The sequence below is a fragment of the Oncorhynchus clarkii genome, chromosome 7, assembly GCF_045791955.1.
Source record: "Oncorhynchus clarkii lewisi isolate Uvic-CL-2024 chromosome 7, UVic_Ocla_1.0, whole genome shotgun sequence".
Classification (NCBI taxonomy): Eukaryota; Metazoa; Chordata; class Actinopteri; order Salmoniformes; family Salmonidae; genus Oncorhynchus; species Oncorhynchus clarkii.
In genome coordinates, this window is record NC_092153.1 from 57154998 (window position 1) to 57172528 (window position 17531).

The 17531-nt window shown below is 43.3% G+C and overlaps 1 protein-coding gene across 1 annotated transcript in view; it reads right to left on the reverse strand.

Annotated features, from left to right (window-relative positions):
• The window catches only part of LOC139413526 (rho guanine nucleotide exchange factor 25-like), a 39819-nt gene extending 23588 nt beyond the window's left edge, over nt 1-16231 (reverse strand). Inside the window, exon 1 of the mRNA XM_071161023.1 lies at nt 15783-16231. Coding sequence (XP_071017124.1) covers nt 15783-15876 — 94 coding nt within the window. The 5' untranslated portion in view covers nt 15877-16231. The remainder of the gene's footprint in view (nt 1-15782) is intronic.
• Nucleotides 16232-17531: the final 1300 nt, after the last annotated feature.

Below are 17531 nucleotides of genomic sequence, written 5' to 3' on the forward strand. Positions count from 1 at the left end.
AAATCTTAAACAAAAGATCATATATACATTTACAAAAAGGACTAATCTGAGGTGGCACATGATTGTATGTAGTTTCTTGCAAAAGCCCTCTGTGACTTTAAAGAATAATTGTAGAAATGAAATGCCTTTTATTGTGTGACGGAGTTGACATAAATTCAGTTATTGTAATTGCATTATATGAAGAAAAAAATATATAATTAGGAGGTTGGTTTGATAGTTAATGCTTTGGTCTATCAAAATATATGTTTCAAATGTTGTTAATATTAACACAATATTTGATATTGTCCCATCTTTTAAGAATCCTTGAGCTGTAAAACCGCAACATTGTCTCTCAGCTTCATGGCAAAACGTGTAAAATAGCATGAGATTAGCTATAAAACTGCACATTTTTCATGGGCAGTACACAATTTCCTATACAGTGAATTTCAATCATAGATGAAGACAGTAGGTAACTAAAGACCGAAACAATAGGAGGGAGGTTGGTCTGGGAGGATGGGTAGGCTTTCAACACGAATGTCTAGCAACCGGAAGGTTGTGTGTTCGAATGAAAACGTTAGCATTTTAGCTAATTAGCAACTTTGCCACTACTTACTACTTGTTAGCTACTGTGCAACTACTTAGCATGTTACCTAACCCTTCCCCATAATCCTAACCTTAACCCTTTAACCTAACTCCTAACCTTAAACTTAACCCTTTAACTACTTAGCTAGCATGTTACCTAACCATAACCTTAACCCCTAAACCTTACCCTAACCTTAATCTTAACCCCTAGCCTAGTTAACGTTAGCCACCTAGCTAGCCTAACTAATGTTAGCCACCTAGCTAATGTTAGCAACAACAAATTGGAATTTGTGTAATGTACCCGAACAAATGCATTATAAAGAAAGAAAGTTGTGTAATACACACAAAATACATTGTGATGAAAATAGTGTAATACAAAATTGTGTAATGGCAAAGTGGGTGGGGTTATATCCTTCCTGTTTGGCCTGTTATGAATTTCGATTAAATAGTTTGTGTCTATTTAAAAAAAAAAAAACTGTGCCTTTAGATGAGGTCATCCCCACTGCAGTAAACTGTGGACTGTTGGGCTGTGATGGCTCCTATGGCTAGCTGCTCTGAACTTCCTGTCGGAAAGCTGCCAAGGCAAATACCCCTCAGTGCACACTGCTCTCATCAGCAAACTATGAATCTGTTATAGAACAATTTAACCCTTTCCTATCCTCTCCCATCCGATTAGTATTAACTCTGCTCATAGGCCAAAAAGGGTACAGAAACTGTCACTGTACATCCCTAGAAAGCGAGGGATTATACTGTGTTTTATACACCGAACATAATCATTCTGGTTTCACATGAGCCTGAGTAATTTAATCTGATAATGATCCTTAATCTGGTACACCCAAATAAAACAGGACTGTTTGTTTTTGTGACCAGGTTCAATCCACATCGTTTCCATGTCATTTCAATCTCAAAATTCTATGTGATGACGTTGAATCATCATGGAAAACTGATTGGATTTGAAAAGAGTAATCAGTTTAAGGGAATTTAATATTTTTCACCCAACTTTTAGCCTAACCTTTTTGTTGATTTCACAATGAATTCATGTTAGTTGACAACTCAACCAAATGTAAATCAAAACTAGACGTTGAAATGACGTCTGTGCCCAGTGGGTTGTTGTTCAAGAAAAGGAAAAACTCCAGGCCCTTATCATAAACAGTTAGTGTGCATTAGGAAAGTCTGAAAGCCACACTTCACCACCATCATTTCCTTTTTAGTTACTTTGTATCAGGTTTATTTTTACACTTACCGGCAGTGATGACCTCATATATACACACACACACACACACACACACACACACACACACACACACACACACACACACACACACACACACACACACATAGACTGGGTAATTAGTCAGAGTTTATGTGCTGCAGTAGTTTAGGAGTCAGAGATGCTAAATTCTCTTTGAGGGCTGAGTCACTGATGTGATCTTCCTGTCTGGGTTGGCGTCCCCCCTTGGGTTGTGCCGTGGCGGAGATCTTTGTGGGCTATACTCGGCCTTGTCTCAGGATGGTAAGTTCGTGGTTGAAGATATCCCTCTAGTCGTGTGGGGGCTGTGCTTTGGCAAAGTGGGTGGGGTTATATCCTTCCTGTTTGGCCCTGTCTGGGGGTATCATCAGATGGGGCCACAGTGTCTCCTGACCCCTCCTGTCTCAGCCTCCAGTATTTATGCTGCAGTAGTTTGTGTCGGGGGCTAGGGTCAGTTTGTTATATCTGGAGTACTTCTCCTGTCTTATCCGGTGTCCTGTGTGAATTCTGTATGCTCTCTCTAATTCTCTTTCTCTCTTTCTTTCTCTCTCTCGGAGGACCTGAGCCCTAGGACCATGAGTCCTTGCTGTCCCCAGTCCGCCTGGCCGTGCTGCTGCTCCAGTTTCAACTGTTCTGCCTCTGGCTATGGAATCCTGAGCTGTTCACCGGACGTGCTACCTGTCACAGACCTGCTGTTTTCAACTCTCTAGAGATAGCAGGAGTGGTAGAGATACTCTTAATGATCGGCTATGAAAAGCCAACTGACATTTACTCCTGAGGTGCTGACTTGCTGCACCTTCAACAACTACTGTGATTATTATTATTTGACCCTGCTGGTCATTTATGAACATTTGAACATCTTGGCCATGTTCTGTTATAATCTCCACCCGGCACAGCCAGAAGAGGACTGGCCACCCCTCATAGCCTGGTTCCTCTCTAGGTTTCTTCCTAGGTTTTGGCCTTTCTAGGGAGTTTTTCCTAGCCACCGTGCTTCTACACCTGCATTGCTTGCTGTTTGGGGTTTTAGGCTGGGTTTCTGTACAGCACTTTGAGATACCAGCTGATGTACGAATACATTTGATTTGATTTGAGTGTGTTTCCGATCACATTTTCCCAAACATTTTCATAACATATAGTCTTTCTCACTTTGTGTTTGTATACAGTTCACTGAATTTTGAGCCTAATGAAAAGTGGGAAGAGAGGATGAGGGAGAGAAAGAAAATAAAAGTAATAAGAGTGGCAAATTTTGTGAGCAAATTCGAGCAAAAGACAGTGGCCTTGATAAGTACAGTATAAAAATATCACCAGCCTCCGAATTCAGTTGAATTTGCTTGAATTGCTTTCAATTGTGAGCTATTAAAAATATTAATACAGATTTGTCCATCATGAAAAGAGGGGTCTTGATTCTGCCTTATAAGATGATGACAAAGAGAGAACACAGCTAGCACATAGAGTTCTGAAAACCGTTTTTCTTAGAGATTGGTGAGAGCTTGATTGTCCTATGGTTATTTTGCATGCAACCTTCCCACAACTTTCTGGGAATGTTGCAGGATATTGCTTGGCTTTGGAACATTCTCAGCACATTTAAGGAACATGACAAAATAAGGCTATTTTCTTGGCATTTCATTACTTTAACAGAACATTTCCTAAACGTTCAAACATGGTTACATTTAAATATATTTTTGGTCATGTTCTAGGAATGTTCTCCAACTGGTTTGACATTGGGAATGTTGTCAAACAGTCCAGAGAATGTTAAGAAACAACGTTCTTCTGTGGGAATTTCAATACTTCAGCATAACGTTTCCTACAGGTTTCCTCATGGTTCTATTTAAAGTCATGATCTTGAACGTTCAGAGAATGTTAAGAAACAATGTTCTTCTGTGGGAATTTCAGTACTTCTGCATAACATTTTCTGCAGGTTTTCTCATTGTTCTATTTAAAGTGATGTTCTTAGAACATTAAGACAACATTCCATAAAAACACACAAGAAAACATTAGTAACGTTCAAAGATCTTGATGAGTGCTTGTTTTCTTTGAAATTGGGTCCGTTTGAATAGACAAAAAAAAAAACATGGTACGGTAGCTACATCCTGTTAGCGCAGAACAGAATATAGAGAACAGAAGATCATAGGTTTGAATCTCACTGACGACCATGCCATAATAAAAAATGAATGTGTTTGCATGATTAATGACAAAGCTAATTCATTTCCATGTGTCCTATCTGTCCTTGGTGTTCAAAACAGTTAACCCAAACTAAGTTAGCAGTGTAATTGAAAGTCTTGTTGAAACATTCAGTGAAAGTTTTTTTTTTAAATACATTACAATTTTGTTCAAAACGTTCACTAGATTTATAAAATGTTCTCAGAATGTTTTTTAATCATGTTCAAATAACTTATTATCTCCATTCTCAGAATGGTAATAAAACCATTCAGGGAACCATAGAGAACCATAGTAGAACATTCTCAGAACCTCCCTGCAACCTAAACATGTACATTACCAGAAGAGGCAAAATTGTCCCTTCCATTCTCAGAAAGTTAAAAAAAACGTTCAGTTTTAATGGTCAGGAAATGTATGGCTTTGTTCCCAGGACCTATGGGAAACCTAAAATGTACGTTCCCACAACTTCCAAGGACCAGATGCACTAGCTGGGAATGCACTAACATCACCAGGCATTCCTGCCTATTTATCCCCCCAAAAATGATGGCGTCTCTGACCCTGACATCATTGATAGACAACAGCTGCTGAACAATGTTCACATCAACATATAGAAAGTCACATTACATCTTCTTAGATAAACTGGGAGAAGAGGGGAGATAAAGAGAGAGAGGATGAGAGAGTAAGAGAGACAGAGAGAAAGTGAGAGAGACAGAGAGAGAAAGTGAGGGATTGAGATGTAAGGAAGAGAGAATATGGTTCTGTTTTGACTCTGTCTCAGGTTAATAAACAAGGGAGACGGAGGAGGAACAGAACAGGTTGGGTCACTGGGGTGTTGGGGGAGAGGTAATGGTTAACACAGAGAGAGGAGAGAAAAGGGAGGTAGAGGGTAGAGAGATAAGATAAGATGGCGCCGGAGAACAAGGCTGACGTTTCACGTATTCCTAACCAATTGTGTTTTTTATTTGTTTCTTTGCGTTGTTTGTAACTTATTTTTTTACTTATTTTGTACATAATGTTGCTTCTACTGTCTCTTATGTCCGAAAATAACTTCTGGGCATTAGAACTGCAATTATTCACCACGGACTAGCAGAATCCTTTTTTTCTTTAATGAGTCCGACGAGCCCCCGGGAACAGGCCCAGATCCCTTCATTTGCGTGAATAGAAGGCGGAGAAAAAGGAGCCAGAGGGCAGGCTGCCTTCTGAGAACTTGTAGGCGATCCAATGAACCCCACTTCCTTCCATTCTGCTAGCAAACGTGCAATCTTTATGAAAATAAAATCAATGACCTATGCGGAAGATTAAACTACCAACGGGACATTCAAAACAGTAATATCTTATGCTTCGCGGAGTCGTGGCTGAACGACAACATTATCAACATACAGCTGGCTGGTTATACGCTGTATTAGCAGGACAGAACAGCAGCATCTGGTAAGACAAGGGGCTGCGCACTATGTGTATTTGTAAATAACAGCTGGTGCATGATATCTAAGGAAGTCTTGAGGTTTTGCTCACCTCAGGTAGAGTATCTCATGATAAGCTGTAGACCACACTATCTACCTAGAGAGTTTTCATCTGTATTTTTCATAACTGTCTACATACCACCACAGACTGATGCTGGCACTAAGACCGCACTGAATGAGCTGTATTTCGCCATAAGCAAACAGGAAAACGTTCACCCAGAGGCGGCGCTCCTAGTAGCCGGAGACTTTAATGCAGGGAAACTTAAATCCGTCTTACCAAATTTCTATCAGCATGTTAAATGTGCAACCAGAGGGAAACAACTCTAGAACACCTTTACTCCACACACAGAGATGCGTACAAAGCTCTCCCTCGCCCTCCATTTGGCAACTCTGACCATAATTCTATCCTCCTGATTCCTGCTTACAAACAAAAATTAAACTCGATCAATAAAAAAGTGGTCAGATGAAGCAGATGCTAAGCTACAGGACTGTTTTGGTAGCACAGACTGGAATATGTTCTGGGATTCCTCCGATGGCATTGAGAAGTACACCACATCAGGCAATGGTATCATCAATAAGTGCATCGATGATGAAATTCCCACAGTGACCGTATGTACATACCCCAACCAGAAGCCATGGATTACAGGCAACATCAGCATTGAGCTAAAGGCTAGAGCTGTCGCTTTCAAGGAGCGGGACACTAACTCGGAAGCTTATAAGAAATCCTGCCATGCCCTCCGACGAACCATCAAACAGGCAAAGTGTCAAAACAGGACTAAGATCGAATCATACTACACCGGCTCTGATGCTCGTCGGATGTGGCAAGGCTTGCAAACCATTACAGACTACAAAGGGAAGCACAGCCGAGAGCTGCCCAGTGACACGAGCCTATCAGACGAGCTAAACTACTTCTATGCTCGCTTCGAGGCAAATAACACTGAAACATCCATGAGAGCACCAGCAGTTCCGGAAGATTGTGATCACGCTCTCAACAGCCAATGTGAGTAAGACCTTTAAACAGGTCAGCATTCACAAAGTCGCAGGGCCAGACGGATTACTAGGACGTGTACTGAGAGCATGCGCTGAACAACTGGCAAGTGTCTTCACTGACATTTTCAACCTCTCCCTGTTCGAGTCTGTTATACCAACATGTTTTAAGCAGACCACCATAGTCCCTGTGCACAAGAACACTAAGGTAACCTGCCTAAATGACTACTGACCCATAGCACTCATGTCTGTAGCCAGGAAGTGCTTTGAAAGGCTGGTCAGAAAACCCTACTCCAATCAATAAGCTAAGGACCCTGGGACTAAACACCTCCCTCTGCAACTGGATCCTGGACTTCTTGACGAGCACCCCCAGGTGCACCCCCAGGTGTTAAGGGTAGGTAACAACACATCCTCAACACAGGGGCCCCTCAGGGGTGCGTGCTCAGTCCCCTCCTGTACTCCCTGTTCACTCATGACTGCACAACCAGGGAAGACTCCAACACCATCATTAAGTTTACCGATGACACAACAGTGGTCGGCCTGATCACCGACAAAGACGAGACAGCCTATAGGGAAGAGGTCAGAGACCTGGCCGTGTGGTACCAGGACAACAACCTCTCCCTCAACGTGAGCAAGACTAAGGAGATGATTGTGTATTACAGGAAAAAGAGGACCGGGCACGCCCCCATTCTCATCGACGGCGCTGTAGCGGAGCAGCTTGAGAGCTTCATGTTCCTTGGTGTCCACATCACCAACAAACTAACATGGTCCAACACACCAAGACAGTCATGAAGAGGGCAAGACAAAACCAATTCCCCTTCAGGAAACTAAAAATATTTGGCATGGGTCCTCAGATCCTCAAAAGGTTCTACAGCTGCACCATCGAGAGCATCCTGACTGGTTGCATCACTGCCTGGTATGGCAACTGCTCGGCCTCCGACCGCAAGGCACTACAGAGGGTAGTGCGTACGGCCCAGTACATCACTGGGGCCAAGCTTCCCGTCATCCAGGACCTCTATACCAGGCGGTGTCAGAGGAAGGCCCTAAAAATGTTCAAATGCTCCAGCCACCCTAGCCATAGACTGTTCTCTGCTACCGCACGACAAGCGTTATCGGAGCGCCAAGACTAGGTCCAAGAGGCTTCTAAACAGCTTCTACCCCAGATTCTTCCTTCACTGTAAGATCTACACCTGTTGTATTCAGCGCATGTGACTAATACAATTTGATTAGATTTGATTTTGATAATGAGAGGGAGAGAGAGGGATAGGGAGTTGTGGGGACAAACACGCACCGGGGGTTGTGAAGGGAATCAAGGTCTAGAAACAACAGAAACACACAGAGAAAGAGAAAAGTAGGAGGTGGAAAGAAATGAAAAGCAGAAGGCCTAACTGGCTCTAACCACTTTTCTCCCCTCATGTATCCTAAGAGTGGAGGATGGAAAGCCAGATGAGAGAGTGGAAAGACAGAGGAGAGAGAGAGGAAAGACAGAGGAGAGCGAGAGAGTAAAGACAGAGGAGAGAGCGAGGAAAGACAGAGAGAGAGAGAGAGGAATGACAGAGGAGAGAGAGAGGAAAGACAGAGGAGAGAGAGAAAGACAGAGGAGAGAGAGAGGAAAGACAGAGGAGAGAGAGAGAGAGAGAGAGAGAGAGAGAGAGACAGAGAGAGACAGAGAGGGGGAAAGACAGCGGAGAGAGAGAGAGAGGAAAGACAGAGGAGAGAGAGAGGAAAGACAGAGAGAAAGAGAGAGAGGAAAGACAGAGGAGAGAGAGTGGAAAGACAGAGGAGAGAGAGAGAGGAAAGACAGAGGAGAGAGAGAGAGGAAAGACGGATGAGAGCGAGAGGAAAGAGAGGAGAGAGAGAGGAAAGACGGATGAGAGAGAGAGGAAAGACAGAGGAGAGAGAGAGAGAGGAAAGACAGAGGAGAGAGAGAGGAAAGACAGAAGAGAGAGAGAGAGGAAAGACAGAGGCGAGAGAGAGAGGAAAGACAGAGGAGAGAGAGAGAGAGGAAAGACAGAGGAGAGAGAGAGGAAAGACAGAGGAGAGAGAGAGGAAAGACAGAGGAGAGAGAGTGAGGAAAGACAGAGGAGAGAGAGAGAGTGGAAAGACAGAGGAGAGAGAGAGGAAAAACAGAGGAGAGAGTGGAAAGAGAGGAGAGAGAGAGTGGAAAGAGAGGAGAGAGAGAGGAAAGGGGGACAGAAAGCTCCATGAGGAGACAGTCAGACACTTACACCCGGCAGTGACAATAAAGAGCACACACACATACACATACATTCTAAATCAGAGACTTAACAGTGGACAGAGAGAGACAGGGGATTCAATTAAATTTCAATTTAAGGGGCTTTATTGGCATGGGAACATTTTTACATTGCCGAAGCAAGTGAAATAAACAACACAAAAGTAACAACAGTAAACATTACACTCACAAAAGTTCCAAAAGAATACATTTCAAATGTCATATTATGTCTATATACAGTGTTGTAATGATCTCTCTCTCTCTCTCTCTCTCTCTCTCTCTCTCTCTCTCTCTCTCTCTCTCTCTCTCTCTCTCTCTCTCTCTCTCTCTCTCTCTCTCTCTCTCTCTCTCTCTCTCTCTCTCAGTATAACAGAGCATCAAACCACCATGGTGATGGTGACCTCACTCAGTTTCTTTTAAAACACCAATTATCACTGTCACATTAACAGGAACACTTTGTCACTGTCTGACAGGCTACATGACAATTACTGTAGAGAAAGATAGATGATTCCAAGAGGAATGATGGTTGAAAATACACTGAGATCATCATCATGGCTTAGTCTATGCTGTGTGCATGTGCATGCGTGCGTGTGCGTGTGTGTGTGTGTGTGTGTGTGTGTGTGTGTGTATATATGGTGCAGTGGCCAGGACCAAAGAGACACTGGGTGTAAGAGATATGCTGTCACTTGCTTTGAAAGACAAGGTGGAATGAGTGAGAGAAAGGCAGCATAGTAAGAGTGCCATCCTAACATAATGCTTTCCTAGTTTACCCATTTCACACATCTACTTTGTCTCTGCAGCATGGATAGAACTGCACTTTAATCACTGCCTGAGCAACTGGAACAACAGAGGATTTAAGAGGGGGGGAGAGAGAAACAGGGACAGACAGAGGGAGAGAGTGGTAATCTGTCCCGGCACAGTACTGACTCCCCCGCGCGCACACACCACTCTGTGCAAACCAAACACTGTCACAGAAAAAGAGGAAAGGCAGACAGACACTTGCAAATATACTTACAACCACACTGGGAGATGTGACACACACAGGCACACCCACGAACACACACACACACACACACACAACCAGTGGGCATTAAGCTCTCTGGTTGATCAGTATTATCTTGTTGATGTGGATGGTCCCAGTCAGAAGTCAGATTATAACAGCATGATATTCTGGAGTCTCCATCTTCTCCTGGTATATCAGCTCTACTGCACTACGGCACAGAGCAGTTATTGCTATGGTACATCACTGCACTTTGATGAATAAAACTAGGTCCATGTCCCAAAAGCAACCTTATTCCTATAGGCCCTGGTCAAATATAGTGCACTATATAGTTTGGCTGTTTGGCTGTTGATAAGGTACGTAGGTCTTATCTACACTGACATGCTAAAAGGTTAACATGCTCCATAAATAGGTTGTTCGGTTGACGTGAATGTTCGTATGTGTGTTTGTGTGTGTGTTGGCTCGCATTTGAGGATGTGTGCAGGATGGATAGAGGATGTAATCCTCAGTCAGCCAGGCAGCAGATCTGTCATTCAAACAGGCCTCAAGCCTCAGTATCTATATATTTAGCCTTTGGTAAATTAGGAAATGAATCAAAACAGGGTCGGCAGAAAGAGAGAGGAGATTATCTCTACACTGTACAAACACACTTCAACATGTACACACACTTAAACAAACCCACACACACATACACACAGTCGTGATTACAAGAGTACAAATATTTTGGCAGGGAGGGAGCTCTCTGACATCCCTAACTCATGGAGAGGAGAGCTCTCCTGTACAGCTTCTGTGCCAGGGCAGGCTCACAGCACTGCTAAATTGTGCCAAAGACAGAGCTTTGAGGAACTGAGAGGACCTCTAGTCAAAAAGAGGAGAGAGTACAGGCCTCCCGGGTGGTGCAGTGGTCTAAGGCCACCAGAAACTCTGGGTTCGAGCCCAGGCTCTGTTGCAGCCGGCCGTGACCGGGAGGGGTTTGGCCGGTAGGGATATCCTTGTCACTAGCGACTCCTGTGGTGGGCCAGGTACAGTGCCTGTCATTTCTCTCTGTCTTTCCACTCTCTCTCCTCTGTCTTTACTCTCTCGCTCTCCTCTATCTTTCCTCTCTCTCTTTCCTTTGTCTTTCCTCTCTCTCTCCTCTGTCTTTCCTCTCTCCCCTGTCTTTCCTCACTCTCTCCTCTGTCTTTACTCTCTCGCTCTCCTCTATCTTTCCTCTCTCTCCTCTGTCTTTCCACTCTCTCATCTGGCTTTCCATCCTCCACTCTTAGGACACATGAGGGGAGAAAAGTGGTTAGAGCCAGTTAGGCCTTCTACTTTTCCTTTCTTTCCACCTCCTACTTTTCTCTTTCTCTGTGTGTTTCTGTTGTTTCTAGACCTTGATTCCCTTCACAACCCCCCGGTGTGTGTTTGTCCCCACAACTTCCTATCTCTCTCTCTCGCTCTCTCGCTCTCCCTCTCATTATCAACATCAAATCTAATTAAATTGTATTAGTCTTGTATTAGTCACATGCGCTGAATACAACAGGTGTAGATCTTACAGTGAAGGAAGAATCTGGGGTAGAAGCTGTTTAGAAGCCTCTTGGACCTAGTCTTGGCGCTCCGGTAACGCTTGTTGTGCGGAAGCAGAGAACAGTCTATGGCTAGGGTGGCTGGAGAATTTGACCATTTTTAGGTCGCTAGGTGTACGGTGTTTCCTCCGACACATTGATGCGGCTGGCTTCCGGGTTGGATGCGCGCTGTGTTAAGAAGCAGTGCGGCTTGGTTGGGTTGTGTTTCAGAGGACGCATGGCTCTCGACCTTTGTCTCTCCCGAGCCCGTACAGGAGTTGTAGCGATGAGACTAGACAGTAACTACCAACAATTGGATACCACGAAATTGGGGAGAAAAAGGGGGTGAAAAAAAGAGGAGAGAGTATCACAATGGTCAAATACCACAATGTTTAGACAATGGTCTATATAAACCATAGTAATGTCTACAGCATACTAATAGACCACAGCGGTCAGCAATCAATTATGTTATCTGCACCTATCAACCAACTCTCTGATGTGAAGACATATTTATTTATTTAACTAGGCAAGTCAGTTAAGAACAAATTCTTATTTTTCAATGGTGGCCTAGGAACAGTGGGTTAACTGCCTGTTTAGGAACGACAGATTTGTACCTTGTCAGCTTGGGGTTTGAACTTGCAACCTTCCAAGTAACTAGTCCAACGCTCTAACCACTAGGCTACCCTGCCGCCCCATATGTGCCACAGAACTGGACAGTTACTATACAGCACCTGTAGCCCCACAGTTAGAGTACAGCAGCACTTTTCTATCCAGCAGTCATCAGCTCTGTGCTTCTGTGAACAGACGATAATGAACATAACATTTCTTCACCACAGCGCTCCATAAATCCCCTTTCAGTTGTCGGAAACAGTTTTTTTTTGGGGGGGGGGGGTAGCTGTTTAGAGTTTGTGTGTGTATTGGGGGGGTCAGGGGGTTGCTTAAGCCTAGCTTTTTGGGGGAAAGGAATGTTCGGCAGAGTGACTCAGTGACTCCAGCGTTTCCATGATCCAATGATCCGAAAGCAGCACATTCCGAGACACTGCAGATTTCCAGATGTGAGCGTATCGCTGACTCTCTCGGGATATCTGTAAACCCTGCATCACTGAGCAAAGGGTCACAGTGTCTATGTAAACCCTGCATCACTGAGCAAAGGGTCACAGTGTCTATGTAAACCCTGCATCACTGAGCAAAGGGTCACAGTGTCTATGTAAACCCTGCATCACTGAGCAAAGGGTCACAGTGTCTATGTAAACCCTGCATCACTGAGCAAAGGGTCACAGTGTCTATGTAAACCCTACATCACTGAGCAAAGGGTCACAGTGTCTATGTCAACCCTACATCACTGAGCAAAGGGTCACAGTGTCTATGTCAACCCTACATCACTGAGCAAAGGGTCACAGTGTCTATGTAAACCCTGCATCACTGAGCAAAGAGTCACAGTGTCTATGAAAACCCTACATCACTGAGCAAAGAGTCCGTGTCTATTTAAACCCTACATCACTGAGCAAAGAGTCACAGTGTCTATGTCAAACCTACTTCACTGAGCAGAGAGTCACAGTGTCTATGTACATTTTGCAACCTTAGTTTAAACCCAATAGTACTGTATACAGTGCCTTCAGAAAGTATTCAGACTCCTTGACTTTTTTCACATTTCATTACGTTACAGCCTTATTCTAAAATAGATTTTAAAAAATAAAAAAAATCTTGAGCAATCTACACACAATACCCCAAAATGACAAAGCGAAAACAGCTTTCTAGAAATGTTTTCAAATGTATTAAATGTAATAAACAGAAATACTTTATTTACTTAATTATTCAGACCCTTGCTATGAGACTCAAAATTGATCTCAGGTGCATCCTGTTTCTGTTGATTATCCTTGAGATGTTTCTACAACTTGATTGGAGTCACCTGTGGTAAATTCAATTGATTGGACATCATTTGGAAAGACACACACCTGTCTATATAAGGTCTCACAGTTGACAGTGCATGTCAGAGCAAAAACCAAGCCATGAGGTCGAAGGAATTGTTCGTAGAGCGCCGAGACATGATTGTGGTCGAGGCACAGATCTGGGGAAGGGTACCAAAACATTTCTGCAGAATTGAAGATCCCCAAGAACATGGTGGCCTCCATCATTCTTAAATGGAAGAAGTTTGGAAACACCAAAACTCTTCCTAGAGCTGGCCTCCCAGCCAAACTGAGCAATCGGGGGAGAAGGGCCTTGGTCAGGGAGGTGACCAAGAACTCGGTCGTCACTCTGACAGTGCTCCAGAGTTCCTCTGTAGAGATGGGAGAAACTTCCAGAAGGACAACAATCTCTGCAGCACTCCACCAATCAGGCCTTTATGACAGACAGAAGCCACTCCTCAGTAAAAGGCACATGACAGCCAGCTTGTTGTTTGCCAAAAGACACCTAAAGACTCTCAGACCATAAGAAACAATATTGTCTGGTCTGAAATCTTTGGCCTGAATGCCAAGCATAACTTCTGAATGCCGAGTGTCACGTCTGGAGGAAACCTGGCACCATGGCAGCATCGTGCTGTGGGAGGTTTTTCAGTGGCAGGGACTGGGAGAGTAGTCAGGATCGAGGCAAAGATTAATGGAGAAAAGTACAGAGAGGTCCTTGATGAAAACGTGCTCCAGAGCGCTCAGGACCTCAGACTAGGGTGAAGGTTCACCTTTCAACAGCACAATGACCCTAAGCACACAGCCAATACAATGCAGGAGTGGCTTCAGGACAAGTCTGTGAATGTCCTTGAGTGGCCCAGCCAGAGCCCGGACTTGAACCCAATCGATCATCTCTGGAGAGATATGAAAATATCTGTGCAGCGACGCACCCATCTAACCTGACAGAACTAGAGAATCTGCAGAGAAGAATGGGAGAAACTCCCCAAATACAGGTGTGCTAAGCTTGTAGCGTCATACCCAAGAAGACTCGATGCTGTAATCACTGCCGTATGTGCTTCAACAAAGTACTGCGTAAAGGTTCTGAATACTTTTGCAAATGCGATATTTCACGTTTTTCATTTGTAATAAATTAGAAAAAAATTCTACAAATCTGTTTGGGGTATTGTGTGTAGATTGATGAGATGTTTGAATAAGGCTGTAATGTAAATGTGGAAAAAGTCAAGGGGTCTGAAGAGTTTCCGAAGGCGCTGTATAGTTACTGTTTTTGTTTGAACTCTATATTACTGAGAATACAATAATTATGTCACTGTTCTAACTTTAAATAACTGATAGTCTCTCTAACTAGATGTGTAGCGTAATACATTTTCACATTCTGCACAGCTTCCCGTGTCCGCATGAGACTAGCAATGTGTCTACTGCAAACCCCATAGCAGAGTGAACACAACCAGGGCCCAAAGACATTTCATTTAATTTCCTCTGGAGGAGTTGGAGTCTCAGCAAAACATCACCATCAATTATCGTCAGCTGTCTCTCCCCCGAGAGAACAAGAGAGAAGAGTGGAAAGGAATGAGGAGGTAAGAGGGAGAAGGACAGACAGACTGACAAAAAAAAGAAAATGAAAGAGTGAGAGAAAGATAGAGACACTGACGTACCACACACCTCCTAGAGGTCGCCCCCATAGAATTAGGACTTAGAATACGAGAATTGGGTGAACCTTCTTATGATGGAATAAAGGTCAGCCATTTTGGTCAGGGAGTTGGTCAACCATCGTTGCCATTTCTGTGGTAAGGTATTGTGTAAAATAAAGAATTTGAAGAATTTATCTGCACTATATGTTTGTTAGCTAGCTAGCCAGACAGTTTTAGAGGAAGGATTCCATAAATGTTTTAAATGAATTACCAATATGTCAACATTCCATTCAAACAATGCAGTGAATCCACAGCCATACACTGGCTGAAATCAGTAGATGTTAGGACAAGTTGTAAATACAACAAGTACTGATATTGTATCATATAACAGCACTCTCAGCTTTTCAAGAAAACAAAAATTTTGACATTTATGGTCAGTTTACATATATTTTAGAAGCTATTTATACGGAACATTTGTATAAAATGCATATAAACTGTATTTATGATTATATGACAATATTTTAGGTTGACAAAAATATTCTATTACACAATTTCTGATATATCACACGCCTTTGTTTTATTTTCCTGCATAAGTAAAATCAGGATTATGTCTCTACTGCCATTCATTCCAATAGAGTACCATAGTATGAGTCATAATACCCCAATAAAAAGGATCAATTCTCTCAGCCTATAGCTGTAGCAGTGTCTCAGTCTCAATATCTGATCACAGAACAACGGATTTGGACAGTGAAGAAGAGTATAGGCTATACTTAATGGTGCCCATTTGCTAGTATTATCTGACCTAAAAACAGATTGAATATCCACCAACAATCGATGGAACACTGCTGATTCTATCTCATCATCTGATCTCAAACCATCTCAAACAAACATGTGTAAGTTTACAGAAGCAAAAAACACAGACTTCACAACTGCACAGACCATCTGACCTACAGTATAACTGAGAAAGCAAACTAAACTCCCATCTCATCTGAGACCATTAAAGCGAAGAGAGGTAGCTGGGTGAAAATGACGGACATAAGGCAGAGATGTACCAACCTCGAACTCGGGCGTAGCAGCAGCCACACTTAGCCAGTACTTTTCGGAACAGGTGTTGACACCCGCACCCCCGCTGATGGTGACCCCCCTTCATGCTGATCCACTGCCGTTAGTCCCAAAATGACCAGGGGTGGGCATGGCACAGGGCACACACACTCACACACACTCACGCTCAAACGCACACAGGAGGTATTTCTGTGGTAATCCCCAGAAGATAAAAAATTTCAGGAAAGAAAAAGAAAGAAAGCTTGCTCTACTCTCAGTTAAATCCCAAAGCAGGAGGAGGATATCCAAAGAAGAAATAGTCCAGTCTTTTAGGATCCCCTGTGGAAGAGTGAAAGAGAGAGGGAGAGATGTGGAGAAACAATATGCTTTCCACAATTCACTGAGCTCACTCTGTGGTCAGATAGTGGGCTAGCATTCTGTGTGTGTGGAACAGAGAGAGAGATAGAAATAGAGAGATAGAGGGAGGCAGGGAGGGGGGGGTGGAGTCTACAGCTCTGCTCGCTGGCTATTCCAGCATGTAGTTCCCTCCTCTTCGTATTTGTTTCTACCTTTTTTCTCCTTCATATTTTCCCTCACCACACCAGCCTGAGCTTTCATTCTCATTTACTCATGGTGCTTTTCCAATGACACTTACCCCCACACCAGTCTGTCACCAATGTTTATGTTAATGTCAGCTCTAGTGTAGTTGTGTTTCCATCAGGAGTGTGACACTAAGACTTGGGGCGAGCAGAATCAACACCTTCTGCATCATTCAAGACAGTTGCTTTTCAAGAAGGTGTTAAAGTTCAGAGTTAGCCATTGTTGGTAAATTGAGGCTGAAAAGTACCCAGGGCCTGGGCTTGGCCCCTTGTCAGGGCAGGTTCACCCGGAGCCATGCCCCAGTGAGACATGGCTGCAGGTCTGAGTAGATGGAAACAGAAAAGATTGAGTCTTTTGGGTAAAACACCATGGCAAATCCTCAACTGAAATGCACCCATGGTGTCTGCATCTCTCACCCGGACATCATCCTGGCAACCCTGCCTCTTTTTTTCTTCCTATGGATTTTTTGTGGGAAAGTGAATGTTTATAATACTCACTGTTAATTGACCTTATAGTATACCTGTTTGCTGTATACTTTCTGTTCTCCTTTATTCCTGGTAGTGTCATTAAGGTCTCCATGTAAGTGCATATATCTTTGCCTAAATGTTTGATTGGAGTATAAGGAATGAAACTGGTCCATACAGAACTGGGTGTATACCAAATGTTTACTCCGGGACGATATCTTTGAGGCTCATTTGTTTATGTAAACACGTGCATATCAACAGCGTTCAGCAACACACATTCAAAATGCACGCGCACACACCTGTAATTCTTACAGAAACCCCTTCATGTCACAAATTTGTTTTTCAACACTTTCCCTGGATGCCACTAGTCTTGCTCAACGCAAAATGTCACCTGTCAAGAAATATTGAGGTACATGGATCTAATATTTTGTCATTTCTAAATGTGGTCGTTTACCACTAATGAAGCCTAAAGATAAATAATCAACTTGGTTAAAGAGAAAAAACATATTTAGTTTTTAATAAAGTAGTTGTCACGATCGTCTAAGGTGGAAACAGTGGACCAAGGTGCAGCGTGGGGGAGCGTACATACTTCACCAACAAAACAATAAACATCAACCGAAACCGTGGCGCCAACGAAGTGAGCAGAGGCAACTATACATGGACAACTACCCACCAATACATGTGGGGAAAAAGGCTACCT